At 37.6% G+C, this 15,011-nt stretch overlaps 1 protein-coding gene across 1 annotated transcript in view; it reads right to left on the reverse strand.

Moving 5' to 3' along the window:
- Positions 1–15,011, reverse strand: part of LOC149228578 (uncharacterized) — a 465,738-nt gene that overhangs the window by 71,216 nt on the left and 379,511 nt on the right. The window contains exons 13-14 of the mRNA XM_089378272.1: positions 5,595–5,661; positions 5,365–5,467 (exon numbers count right to left, since the gene is read on the reverse strand). Coding sequence (XP_089234398.1) covers positions 5,365–5,467; positions 5,595–5,661 — 170 coding nt within the window. The remainder of the gene's footprint in view (positions 1–5,364; positions 5,468–5,594; positions 5,662–15,011) is intronic.

Genomic DNA, 15,011 nt, shown 5'->3' on the forward strand with positions numbered 1-15,011 from the left:
CAATTTCCTAGACATCTGCTCCAAGAGATTGAAGATAGGCTGTGGTTCTTACCTTCCAATAAACGAAGTTGCTCCCATCAAAGATTGGTGGTTTGATGGATCCCTCTCTTTCTTGATTACTCATGATGATGGATCTTCCTTCAAGCGATCAAACTTCTTCTGAAGGACCTGCTCTGATACCAATTGTGGGAAATAATACTTGGGGGGGGGGGGGTGAATCAGTATTAGCAAGTCAATAATTTTTCATTTCCATAACCAGATTCATATATGCTACTTCAGTTAATGGAACTCGCGTGTATATGTGACTGTGTTTAAAGCAACTAGCATATATTCTGCAAACTTATAATTTAGTTAATTCATCATATGTTGATTTTTAATCAGTGCATCAGAACCATATAAACAGTACCCAGGTGCAGTAAAAATAAAACAGACAATCACACACAAGAACACAAGATATAAGGTGGAAACCCAATGTGGGTGAAAACCACCTGCTGCAATCGTCTCTATCTTCTTTCAAATTAGAAACTTCTTTTTACAATTTTGTACTGGAGAAGACTTATACTAGTACACAAGCTTCTAGCTGCAGAAGGTTACAACCTTCTCCTGTTCTCCAGCTTCTCCTGGAAGGGAGCCACAATCCCCTAGCTCTTGTACTAGCTGATATGTTTACTAGTACGTAGGTGCCGGCCTACAAAAGGCTACAACCTTCTCTTTTCTTCTAAGGACCACGTTTCATAAATTTTCAAACTGGATCCATCAACATCATTCAAACATCTACATCAACCAATTCCCTTTTTTACCAATCACAATTGAATCATTCAATCACTTATCAGAATGCTGTAACCAGAATACAACAACAGAATACAGTAATCAGAAACCAAGCCAGAACCCAGAACACTGCAACAACAAACAAAAGTAGCTTAAAACATATTTTATGAGGTATACGCTACTTCCATGTGTCGAACCTGCGTGTATACGCACTTTTCTCAAGGTGAACCTGCGTGTAGACGCACTTTTCTCAAGGTGAAGACGCACTTTTCTCAAGGTGAACCTGCGTACAGATCTGCAAATCAAATTTAAGATGTATACACTGTTTTGATATGGAGAACTAGCATGTATACGCGCCTTTTATAAAGTGAACCTGCGTACAGATTTGTAAATGATGATTTAAACTTTACAATAATTCCAGACTTTAGTTATACCCAGATCATCATATTTACAAACTACAACATGCGCCAGTTATTCAGATAAAAGATCAAAACCACTCAAAGATACTTCACTTCAAGCCTTAAGATTTTGACCCATCATTAGATCTTATCCTCCATCAAGCGCTAAGGTTCATCCTTGGTTCAGATCTAGCTATGCACCATAACCCAATAACCTGTATACTAAATCTTGCTCTTCATTAGATATTCAATGCTTGAGTACGCTTGCCTAATGATCTTCTCCTCCTTTTATAGTCTTAGGCCTTCCTCAATACCATGAACCAAACCCACTTAGGACCAATACCTTGGACCAAATACCTGGGGTCAACACTTCAGACCAGATACCTTGGACCAATACCATGGATCAAAATACCATGGACCACATACCCTGGAGCAAAACTTTGTTTTCCAACATGTACGCGCCTTTCCTTCCGTGAAAATGTGTGTATGCTATACGCGCCTTTTGGTCTGCGAACCGCGTTTACACGCGGCTTGGTCAATGCGGAACCTGCATATACCTCTGTTTCTTCATTCTGTGAGTCTGAACTATGATCTGTCATCTGAGTGAGTTGCCATCAAGGACAACACCTGTGTCATAGTGCCAAATCTGTGTCATAACGCCAACAATCATTACATGCTTTTGTTGACATATATGCATCAAAATATATAAAAATATATATTATATAAAAAACGCTCCCAAAATCACTCTCGACCCAGAAGCTTCTGAAAATTGTCGCTCCCTGCTCCCGCTTCCAAGCAACATAGATCCTAACTAAAAGAAATGACCTAATCAAAAGATATAACCTATCATCAACCATTGTGACGAATCAATGTTATAAGTACAATGTCACATGGAATTGTATCATCATCCATCTCTCATTCATTATTAAATCTGGTGGTCAACATGACCACATTCTAGCATTTGGCCATTTTAATTCAGAGTATACTGGAAGAAATATTATTCCACTGAAGAATATTTCATCAAAGTCACTTGAATATTGCTCAAAATTTGATATTGCATATGACAAGATTAAATTTTTTTTTGTTGTAAATCAAGTGCTAGACACTAAGGACAATGTCAAAATGCGCTAGACACTAAGGACAATGTCAAAATTTTGTGAAAAGGCCCCCATCCTCTTTTGCAGTGCTCTGCAGACGGACTTTTGAATATGCCTGTTTTCCTGCTGGACTATCTTCATCAGATGCATAAATGGATCTGCAATATTAAGGGGTTGCATTGTATCCATTCTAGGAATTTACATTTTGTTGTCGCCTGATGATGAGAAACCTTGTAGAATTTGCCAACCAACTGAAATGCAAGATGTGGCTTCCTCGCCATATTCCTTGTAGTCTTCATTTACTGATGATGCTGTAAATGACTTTAGAAGGTTCCTCTTTCATACTGCTGTAGAAATGCATGCAGTAACTCTAAAAATACACCTAGGCTGCTAGCTCTTAAAACAACAGTCTACTTACTGTGCTATTTTTACTGCCCTTGTACTCTAATGAATCTCCAAAACAAGTGCCATACTGTTGTTGGTGTCAAGAACATAATATCTCAAATAAAGATTAATAATAGTAATAATAAATAAAGTGGCACGTCCTAACTAAAGGACATGACCTAATCAAAGGATATAAGTTTTAACCTATCAACCATTGTGACTAATCAATGTTTTAAGTACAATGTCACATGGAATTGTACCAATCATCAATCTCTCATTCAATTATTTTATATTTATTACTTATCCTATGTGGATTTCAACCTAAGTCACCTGATACAGGGATTCGGGATTCGTAGTGTTGGATTCGGACACGTTGACCCCCCGGAACAGGACATGTAGGATTCGTTATATATTAATTTATAATTTATATATATATATATATATATATATATATATATTAAAAATTAGATATTTCTTACACAAATTTTAATTAATGATACAAATTTATTGATTTCAAACATAGATCTTCATCTATAGCATGCATAGTACATGCAAAAGACAAAGATACTTATATGAAATGGCAAATGGTTACAGGGAAATATAATCTAAGGCATATTATGATATTAGCAACATAAAAGCCTATTACTAGAGGATGAACAAAATTTTGGACAATATGAACTTTTATTTCAAAATTCAAATATCTGCATCTCAGGGCTAATTTTTGCTGATAAATTATCTGAAATCTGGGGTCATGTCTCTTCCAACAATGCCAGTGAATTATTAAACATCTGCTTCTCTAAAAGTCTTAAAAGTTAAAAGTATTTTGCCAACTAAAGAACAAACATATCATGGATAAATAACAGTCAAACAAATCAAATGTATGAGCAGTGAAGTTTAAGTCTTTTCAAATCTCAGATCACTTCTTGAATCTTGTCAAGTTTGTTGTTTTTCAGAGAAAACATGATATTGATGATTCTCCAGTATTAGAGGAACACACATCTACAGTACAAAATTTGCTTGGAGATTGGCTGCTGAGGATGAGAATAAGCCTCCAACAAAAGAAATCTAACCCTAGAAATTCTGTTCTATAAACTACATAGGCAAACTTTTGGCCACCGAACTTAAAACATACATATGTCTCCAGAAATACTGAAAAATTGGTCACTGAGACAATTGTTTCTAGTTATTTTCTGGGATACGAATCCTAAAATCGGGATTTGCTGGCCATGCATGGGATTCGTACAGGATTCATACGAATCCTAATAGGACATGTCGAATCCAATTTTAGGATACGATTTTCAAGAGAATTGTATCGGACACGCGGGATTCGGTTTCGACAGGCTATATGAACGAATCCGGTTACTTAGATTTCAACCTATTATCCTTTTTACACTGGATATTCAGTGAATGAACTTTGTTCATTTCAATTGGTATCAGAGTTTTATTCTAGTCTGGCTTTTGGCCAAACCCAACAAAAATTCCAGAATTTTTATAATCTTTGGGCCTTCGACCACATTATAGCTTTTGACCATTTTAATTCAGAAAGTATATTGAAAGAAATATTATTCCACTGCAGAAGATTTCATGAAGATAAATCGATGCTCAAAATTTGATATTGCACAGAGGAAGGTAAAATAAAACAGAACTGTTGTAAATCAAGCACCAACCACTGAGGACAACATCAAAATTGTGTGAAAAGGCTGCCTGTGAATAAATTGGTCCATGTACAGGGCTATATATCCTAGATACTGTAACAGCAAATCATCCGGAATCCATGGGGGAAATCACAAGTCATTAGAAAATTGAGAGCATTTGAAACAATTTAGCAATATCACTTCTAGTTCTAACTACTGAGTGCTAATCACTGTGCAAGGTAGCTGCCACTAGAACAATTGTCATTGTACTGTGATAAATGACTGAGTCAAGGATGATGGGTTCAAAGCACGTGTAGACAGCTCATGGTCATGGTTTCGAATTTCAAAGTCATCATTGCCTCTTCATTTCATTTCATGGCTTATTTACCAGGTTTATAAGTTGTGACAACATTCAGCGTCATACACAACCATTTTCTAATCCCAATAATACCAACCACCACTTAGTCACTCATGCCCTAAATCAAGTACATATATATATATAGATATAGATATATATACACACACTTTCTAGAATATGTATGTATATTAAATAACACATGTTCTAATGTTTTGTTTACAATGACAAAGGCTATAAATTTATTATGCTTGATTTAACTGTGGAGAACACAATCAACGTAGACAAGAAATTTAATCTTGGGTGATACAAACAGTTCACTTCCTATTTCCAAGAAGGTACAATGATTAAGCTAAAACGGTATTGAAAAATCAGATGGAAAATAGTTGAAACATTGAAGTCAAAAGAAGTTTAAGGGATCAGTGGAATAAAGGTTTTCAAGACCAAGCCCTATCAAGTTCATATATATATATATATATATGCACCTTTTCTAGAATATGTATGTGTATTAAATAACACATGTTCTAATGTTTTGTCTACTATGACAAAGGCTGTACATTTATTATGCTCAAGTTAACTGTGAGAACACGATCAACGTAGACAAGGAAATTAATCTTGGGTGATACAAACAGTTCACTTATTATTTCCAAGAAGGTACAATGATTAAGCTAAAATGGTATTGAAAAATCAGATGGAAAATACGAAAATGGCTTTAAGCAATTTATCACCTCTTTATTTTCAACACGATAAGGTAGTTCTTTCTGAGCTAATGCTGTAGTTGAAGAAACAATTGCACAAAGTGCTTGTATACTCCTCAATCCCGGCATCAACCTAGTATGAAAATTCCGATCAAAACATCAAGAGTGAAACCAGATTTTGGAACATAGATTTAATTTACCAAAATAATTCTTACATCATAAAAATATACATGCAAATGAAATTGGAAATAGAATCATACCAAGGTTGGGAGTCCAGAAGCATTAAAAGATCGTTCAATAGATAAAAGGCTCCCAGTGTTGGGTGTCCTGACAAATTTAATAATATGAGTGACAATGATTATGAAACATGCCCATTCAAATATGGAACTGAAGGGACTATAAGCTTAATATAAACCCTAAATATATACAAAAAATTGGAGTTGTCTTTAGTGCGACATTTTGGACTTTCCGGTGCCAGAATGTGGCGGAAAAATTTGAGGTGAAACCTTAATTTGTGTTATCTAAACTGGATTTTTGACTGTATATATGGATTCAGCACCCTGAAAAACTCCCAAGGCACTTTGATTGTGCAGGGGTTAAACATCAAGCTTGTGATTTCAATAAATTCCTGCCGGAATTTAGAGAAATCAGACTAGAAAAACCCACCGGAAAAGCTTCCAAAAAGTCTCACTAAAGACAATTCCCAAAAAATTCATACACTTTCTATTGAACTAAGTTTGCTTCCAACCTAGACACAATCCTCCATTTCCCATACACAATATTCCCAAATTACCAGGATATGGATATCCATCCACCAAATTTTTGAAAAGCCTAGATAATCTAATGAAATGCAAAGGCTATTTGCATTAGTGAATTAGATGAATCTCAATCATTGATCTCAAGTCATGATGAGATCTAATCTCAACCATTAATCACTTTAGATATTAGGGTTGTGGATTCGGTCAACAACTCAATGTTATAAAAAGGAAGGCTAGGCTAAGGGAAAAGAACATTAGTGAGTGTTACCCCCCAAATATGTAAACCCTATGAGAAAAAATTTCTCCTCATTTGAAAACCATCCAGCCAACACCCCCCATGATGGTCAGCACATAACACGATGCTAGAGTTCTCCACCTACTATTTCAGTCAAATCTCTTTCCCATCTGGCATTTCTTCTTGAAGGAAGGTGGTCATCTCTTTGCAGGTACTCTGACCATTCTTGCAATCATGTATGCTTTCATTTAATGTTATGGCATATTAATATGGATCACGGGGCAAATTCGATGATTGGTCAATCTTCAATTGTATTCCTGTTCCCACACTTCGTTGATTTTTTGGTAGCATCAGATGTCTCTAGCTCCAAAATTTTGTGGAGGGGCTAGAACACATGAGATCTCCAAGACCCAGAAATCGTTTGGTGAAATTCCACTCGAATTGTATTTTATTAAAATAATTAATATTTTTAATGGGGTTCCTAAGTCTAAACTTGGGAAAATAAAAATATTAATGGGTATTAATGAAAATATGGGTGAGAAGTTTCTAAGAGATGAGGATCAAGTCGAATTTAATCTTAGCCGTTGATTTCTCAACAAGAAAATTATAAATAGAGGCTTGGGGTCAATTGGCGAAGACACATAGAGAGATTGAGAAAATCGATCATCTGAGGTGAGAAGTTCTTAGGAGGGAAATCAATTAGGGAGATCTTGCAGTTGAGAGGCAGTGATAGTTTGGGAATATAGACAGAGAGGCAGAGAGAAGCTTGTGGAGGCAACACAGTAGTTGTGAGAGCTGACACTAGGCCAGTATGGGCCCACGCAGCCTTGACGTAGGGCTAGGAGGGCCAGTGTAGATGAAGAGCTGCCTTCCACACAGAAAGCCGAGGAGCTGCCGGAAACTACTAAAACAGCCGGGAAAGCTGATGCAGTGGGCAGAAATGGTGACATAGAGCTGACACAAAGCCTCAGAGAGCTCCATGCAAGCCCATGCAATTACTGCGAAGGGGCAGCATAGTTGTAGCTGGGGCTAACCAGTTTTGTTGTCAGATCAACGAAATTTTGCTAGGTGAAGTGAGGTAAAACTCACTCAGATTCTCCGCCATTGTATTTCTCTGTCACTGGTTTGTCGGGAAGGCAACCAACATTTGTATTAAGAACTTCTGCTTAATAATAGAAACCCTCAGAGATGCTGCACTAGTTTTCCCGCGTTGGGTTTTTTAGGGGACGTTTAGTCCAAAAATAAGTGTCCGTTGCATGGTTTTCTCATTTATTTTTCAGTACTTTATCTGTATAGTGGTGTAGGTTGCAGTGTATTTACATTAATAACTTGTTAAATGAAGAATACAAGTAGTTGATGTAAATCAGTTTTCTGCAGTAGGATTTTTGACTTGTTCGATTCAGAAATTTTCACACACTTCACTTGGGAGGTTAGTCGTTAACTCTAGTCTATTGGGACCTACTCTAAGGATTTAGGGTTTAGGAAGGGCACTATTGGGGAGGAACTGATTGATATAGTGTGTCCAAGCTAATCAATACCTCCTTCCACCTTTCCTGGTTATCCAACTCCATTCTTTGGGTGGGTAGTCACTACGCATTGGGATTGGCACCCCATATCCACATTCCTGAGTAAGGGCCCAAAAACTTGGTCTCGAAGGTTCATGTAGTTGAGAGAAAGTTAAAAAGGATATAAATCTATAATGAAAGAAAATGTAAAATGCAAAATATGGATGGGACAATATTTAAAATGTGGGAAAAATCCTAGCATGAGCTCTACACCCCTCATTACCCATCACCCAGTTTCTCAAGCATTTAATGCTTCATCTCAAATAAAGGAACTCTTGGATGCCCCAACCCTGATATGCGAGAAACTAATACATCTTAAAGAGGTATTCGAAATATACTAGCTTAGATCCATCTAACTATGGATCTATCATGCGCCGAGAGGGATAAAATCCCTCAAGGTGCAAAGTTCAAACCTTCTTTTTGGGATCGAATATTTCAACAAATGTTTGCACTTTGAGGGATTTGATCCCTCTCAGTGCATAATAGATCCAAAGTTAGATGGATCTAGGTTAGTTCTAGTTAAGGGAAACAATGTCACATTTTTAGATTATCATTATTATGTATATGTTTGAGATAAAATTCATACATTGAAATTTACATTATGTTTTCTTTGCTTGACATGACCATATCATTCTCTTCTTTAATTTAGTCTATGTTTCTTGCCTTGAATGGTTTGTATGTCTGTGTTTGGATGCTTTGAGTGGTTTGTGTGTATATGTGTTTGGATTTGGATGATAATGTTTGCGAATGTTACAGTTGTTGTGTTATATTTCTATATGTGTACGTAATTGTCTATTATTAATAAGTTGGTAATGAAGGGAGAAAATCTAGTCAATAGTTTGCACGAGGATTGATACTACACATCTATTTCATTTAACTTTGGGTATCACAACTTTTGACAACTAATTAATTCTTAATAGTGTTTCTCCAAGTATTACTAAATATATCTTGAAGAGTAGTTTTTGTAATTTATTGTGTCAAGATTACTCTTGAAATAATATATATATTGAAGAGTACTTTAATAATTTACTGCGTCAAGATTACTCTTGAAACAATGTTTCATTGTTAATGTTTGAAATAATTTATTTCCTTGAAGAATATTTTGATGATTTTTTTTTTTATATATAGTCTGTTTTGCAAAGTCAAGAAATAATGTATTTTTGATTTTTTTTTAATGAGTAGCTAGATTTACAAAATATTTACATCATATGTTTCTCCAAACAATTATCACATCTCCAGTTTCTATATATCTCAAAAAATGGATGTTGAATAACATTTTGATGAAACTTTTTGAGAGATTATTTGTTTTGAGTGTTTATAAATGTATATTTTCCTCTAATAAATATTTCGAATACATTGTTGTATACAATTTGTTGAAGAATCTTGGGCAATTATAGTTAATGAGATTCCTCTTAGCATGATAACTATTTGTGAGGTATTTTAACTTTAGCTTATTAGCAGAATCTTTTCTTGATATCATTAGTGTGTGTATTTCTTACTTCATCAAATAACTACCAAAACAAAGAGACAAGAACGCACGATGTTGGCTTTCTTCCAGGGCCAAAACCTCTCCCTCTTGGAGAGGAAAACCTGCACAAAATTCTTCTTATAGAGATTCCTATTGACAAATACCAAGACCATGACCCTTGACCTACTATGCCACTCCAAGACCAAGACATCAACCCTCTTCGTTGTCACTGCTAAGATAATCATTATGTTGTACTATTGAAGCCATTACTACTTTACCACTAAGATCTTCATTCTTGCTACTCCATGGTTGTTCCTTCATTGGGATTTTCAACATCGCAACGAGATCTTTATATACATGAATGAGAGTTGCACTAAGATCATTGTTGCATCATAGTTGCACCATTGATATCTTCATTGGAATACCACCGAGATCATGATTGCATCATGACTTTGTATGCCGAGACTATGACTGTGTATACTTCTGCACTGTGCTCTTCACCAAGACTATAGTTATGCCCTCCTTGCACCGAGGTCTGCTGCAACTATGCTGAGACTGTATGGTTGTGACCTTTTAACTAGGCCGAGACATCAGGGATATATGCGAAGATATCACTGTGATACTCATTCGAAAGCTATAGTAATCCTCCTCCATACGAAATGTTGAATTGTTTCCCTTATCCGAGTGTACTATACCTTGTCCGAGATTCTGAGCTGCTTGCACCCATCCAAAATTATAGAGACTTGTCTAAATTTTTCTGTGTTTCCTGTGGTGACCTCAACGGGGTATTTATAGTGGTTTTGTCTCCCTAAATAAGTTGACATGTCACAGTGAAAGGATGTGTCTATTATTTGAGCCGACTTGACATTAATATATATTTTGAGGCTGACATAGCTGCTCTTCTTCATCGTTTTGTTGGCTGATGTCTTCAGGAGGATTGTGCTTGTCTTGGAGGATTGTTCTAGACCTTTATATAGACTTTTATACATTACACATAGGCTCAAGAAGAGCATGACATTGACTCTTTAAACTAAATCCTAAGGCTCTCAATGGGAGCCACTAAATAAATAAACTTCTTGCTCATGAAACCCATGCAACAAGGAATAAATTCATTTTCTTGTTTTACAAAAATCATAATACAATGTCATGAAGACCGAACCTAGTTACACTTTTTCCAACACAATTATCTATTAGTAATTTTGAATATATGTAATTGTGTATTAGTAATTAGTTGATGATGAAGATGGGAGACAATCTTGTCAAGGAGTAATTCTACATATTGCAACTTTTGACAACTAATTAATTCTTAATAGTGCCCTTGTTAAATTTCGCAACTAGGGCCAAACTTCACCTTGGACGGCTCATATGAGGCAAAGAATATTTTTATTGGATTCTTCTTTCCAAGAGGTGTAGGACTGATCTAAAGATCATCCCATTCTGACATGTACAAATGGAATTATGAATTTATTTTGATTACGGACAAATTGTCAAGGTCAGCCAGCCATCTAATTTGCACCCTCAAGCCCACAACATTGCATGTAAATACAAGGAGCCTTCTCCTCATTTTATCACCTCACTCACTCACATTCTTCTCTCTCCTTCATTGATTGGGTATAGATTTCTGAGGCAGCTCTCCACACGTGCGAATAAGGAAGGATGTCTATCCATGCATTGACTAGCATTGACCGAAGTTGCAGGAAGGTTGCTTTGACTAGCGTTGACTTGTTTTTACTACATTTTTGTAAGGGAGAGCTCTGTCTGGATAGGCCGCATTTCTGGGCACAAAAATCGAGGTTGTTGGACCAGTGTTGACTGCAGAAGGGTTCATTGTAGTGTTGACTTTCATTGACCAGATTTGACTGGATATTTTCGAATAGATTTTGGGTTGATTTGACTAGCTGTTGGAGGTCAGTTGTTTTGGAGGTCAAAATCTGCCCTATTGACCAACGTTGACTTTTTGGTTAGGGCTTTCTGTACTGCTGTTTGATTGGTTAACTTTCACTTTGATTGGGCAAGTGAATATTGTATATTGTACTCTCTCTCTGCTGAAATTTTGAAGAATAATAAGAAAAATTGATGAAGGGTTTCCCCACATTAGGGTTTGTCCCTGGCTGGCGCCATATCTTGCATCCTCTTGTCTTGGCTTGTCTTCTACTGTTATTGTTTATGTTCTATCTGCATTTTACTATCATGTTGATGTGATTGCTAATCTGGATATTGATATTAGGTTAATAAGAAAATTGAAGTAAAATTGCTCTTAAGCATAGAACATACCATTTTTATCTAAAATTTACAAAGAGCTAAGGTGAAGACAAAGCCCAAGCAAGAGTGAGAAGAGAAATCACTAAGATCCTTTGATCAAGGACAAGATTCAATGGCCTCCACATCTTACTTCAAGTCTAATGATAAGCTTCATGAGAAGTCTGATTATCATACATGGAAGATGTCTCTTGATTTGACTTTATAAAAACAAGATGTTATGGACTAGGTGCAGGGAATGATTTCGAAACCTCCATCTAATGCACTGGTTGCTGCTAAGACAATGTACAATAAGGATGAAGTCAAAGCAAAGAAGATCATCATGGATTCTATTCATTATTCATAGTCATTTAGTTCCTTACATCTCCGATTTAAACACATTAAAGGAGATATAAGACAGGTTGGTTGGCATGTTCAAATCAATAGAAGGGAAGAGGTGAAGATATTCAATCCTACTTCATGAAGATTATTGAGATAAAAAATGATCTTCTTTCGATTGGAGAAGCTATTGTTGATAGGGAGCTTACTCTCGTTGCCCTTGGAGGACTCCCTTGTGAATGGCATGTGTTCAACACTACTATTCTTAAGAATGACAGGGTTCTAGGTTTTGAAAAATTGTTGACTAGATGTTCTCAAGAAGAAACAAGGATGATGGAACTAGATATGCCTTCAAATAGAAATGATCCTACTGCATTCTCCGCTCATGGTAAAAAGTAGAACAATGCAGGTTCAAAGAAGCAATGTCAAGGAAGGTCAGGTTTCAAAAATGGAAGGAAGGGAAGATGCTTCATTTGCAACAAGTTTGGCCACTATGCTAGGGAGTGTCCTAATAAAAGGGATACACCTAATGATGATGACAACCACAATAACAACAATTTCAGGGGCAACAACAATCAAAGGAATCGCAGATTCAACGACTGAGGAAAAAGGAATGCTTCTGATCCCAATGTTACACGACTCATACTCGTATAAGACTCGGCGAGGCATCGACTCGTCAACTCGTATAAGACTCGGGAATGACCCTTATAAGACTCGTATAAGACTCGTCAAAATACAAAAAAAAACTTAAAATGTGGTAAATTTTAAGCACAAAAAAGAAACTAATGACAATTACAATCCTCATAAGTTATAAAAACCACAATATATGCAATAATTCATAACATCATCTCATGTCTATAAAAGTACAACATAACATATTCAATTTTTGTAAGCAAAACATTTAGAAATTGAATAAGAAAAGGACTCCTGATTCCATAAATTAAATAAAAAATGTCAGCAAGTTCAAAATTCAAATACATATGTCATAAATGATAAATGATTGTCCCATAACAATCTTGTGTCCCATCACTGATGGAAGACTACACCTACAATAAGCCCTCGCGGAGCTAGTGGTAACATCAGAAGGCTGAAGCAATTGTGAGGCAGGTGAATTTGGAGTCTCCATTTGAAATGGCAAACTAGAGAGATCCTCAGTCTCTTCACCAAGCCAACTCAAATCAGGGGCCTCCTCCTCTACGACCCAATCAGACTCTAAATCAATAGTATCCAATAAAATTGGATTTGTATCCTTTGGTTGCACTTGTTTTGTGAGCATGCGAAGGTTGTAGTAGATGAAAACCAACTTCTCCAACCTCTCATGCTCCAACCCATTTCTCTTTTTTCTGTGGATGTGCTCAAACACTGACCAATTGCGCTCACAAGAAGAAGCACTACAGGGTTGACTCAAAACTCTGATGTCGAATTCTTGTAATTGTAATGAGCGGTAAAAAAATAACACCAAAGATTACCAGTTTGCAATGCCAAACATATAAAAGAGAACTAGCAAAATGACAAGCTAAGTTCTAACAATTTGCACTTACAAGGCATTTTCTTGTCCTTGAGACGTTGGCTTGAGCTGAATCCAAACATGCCAGATGCTTCCTTGAACATATCTCGTTGTAAGTTGATTTTGTCCTAAATATCTACATCCGGTGATCTGATATTCACCCTATGAATGACATCAGTTAAATATTTATTGAATAAAGTTATTACAGACTCATGTGCTGGTGTGTGTCTATGTTATTTAAGCAACGGATCGATCAGATTGCCAATACACAGACATTTAAAATGGAAAGACAGCAGAGAAATACAGTAAGCAATACAAGAACACAAGCAATTAATAAGGAGTTCACCCTATTCTCCAGGGCTACATCTCCAGTCCAGCTTTCAGTGGTGGCCTGGTTTTATTGTGTCTTCAAGCAGAGAATTATAATGCAGGGACTCAATGTGAGTTCTCCTGAAGCAGGTTTGTTTGGCAGGGTGGTTTTTGGATTCCCCAAGCCACTGGAGTGCACAGACTCTGTTTGCCTACCAGCTCTGTGACCTTATGGTCTACAGTGGAAAGAGCCCAATGTGGTGCTCAACTCGGACAGATCCTCTCTAGGATGGTTCGGATCTCTCAAGCCTCTGGTGCTCGACGTTGCCTTTGGTCAGCTTGGCCCTCTATCCTCTTTCTACTTTTGCTTCACTGTTCTCTGTGTTCCATCCTCCCCTTGGGATTTTGGTTTCTCTATCTTCTGTCTCTCGGGGTTCTCTGTCCCTCTTTCTGACTCACTGTCTTCTTCTCTGTTCATGGCTTTGAAGCCATTTGTTCCAAGACTGTTCGGTTCCTCTTCCGCCCCCATTGAATCACCTACCGCAACTGCGCTTGGAGTTCTCTGTTTGGCGTCATCATCAGCGCTCAGGGAGTGGCCACATGTCCTCCTCTAAACGGCACCAGCTTGCTTCGTCGGTTCGTTTCTTCAATTACATCGTGGAATGAGTTCTTCCTCCACCGTGGTGGTCAAACGGACTTCAAATCCTTCTAAATCGCGACTCATTCCTTCGTTGATTCCGCTTCCCCCATCGGGCACGATCTCGACCGTCCGATCTGGGGCCTCCAAATCCGATGTCATATGCACGTTTCGTGCGGTTGACTTGCTCGACCGTTAGCGCATGATCAACGACGGTTTTCTCTCACCTCCGCTTGCCATGCGTCGATCGTTGAGTGGGATCGCTCCGCTTCCATCCAAAACCACTTACCCTTTGAGGGTGCCCCGATCAATATCGCCGGTTTCCAGAGCACGAGTCCCGCCTTTGTCCTTTTAGTGCTTTTTGCCTTTTCGCCCGCGGTTCTCCGGCTTCCCACGCGATCAAGTGCTCAGGGCTTCTCCATTTCGGCCCTGTTCGCCCAGCAGGCGCTAATCGTGCATCAAAAATCACCTCCATGTTCCGATCTGGGCCTCCCAGGGGCTACTTTAACCTCCTGGACAGTCTCCATGGGCCTTGGTCAACGAGCTTTGACCGAGGTCCTCGTCGTTCCACGCTGGCTGCCATCGCCACTAGTTCAGGGTGTTTTTGATCGCTGTTTTGGA

Source organism: Pinus tabuliformis, chromosome J, assembly GCF_031772625.1.
Source record: "Pinus tabuliformis cultivar Carrire ecotype Pingquan chromosome J, CPIR1, whole genome shotgun sequence".
Lineage (NCBI taxonomy): Eukaryota > Viridiplantae > Streptophyta > Pinopsida > Pinales > Pinaceae > Pinus > Pinus tabuliformis.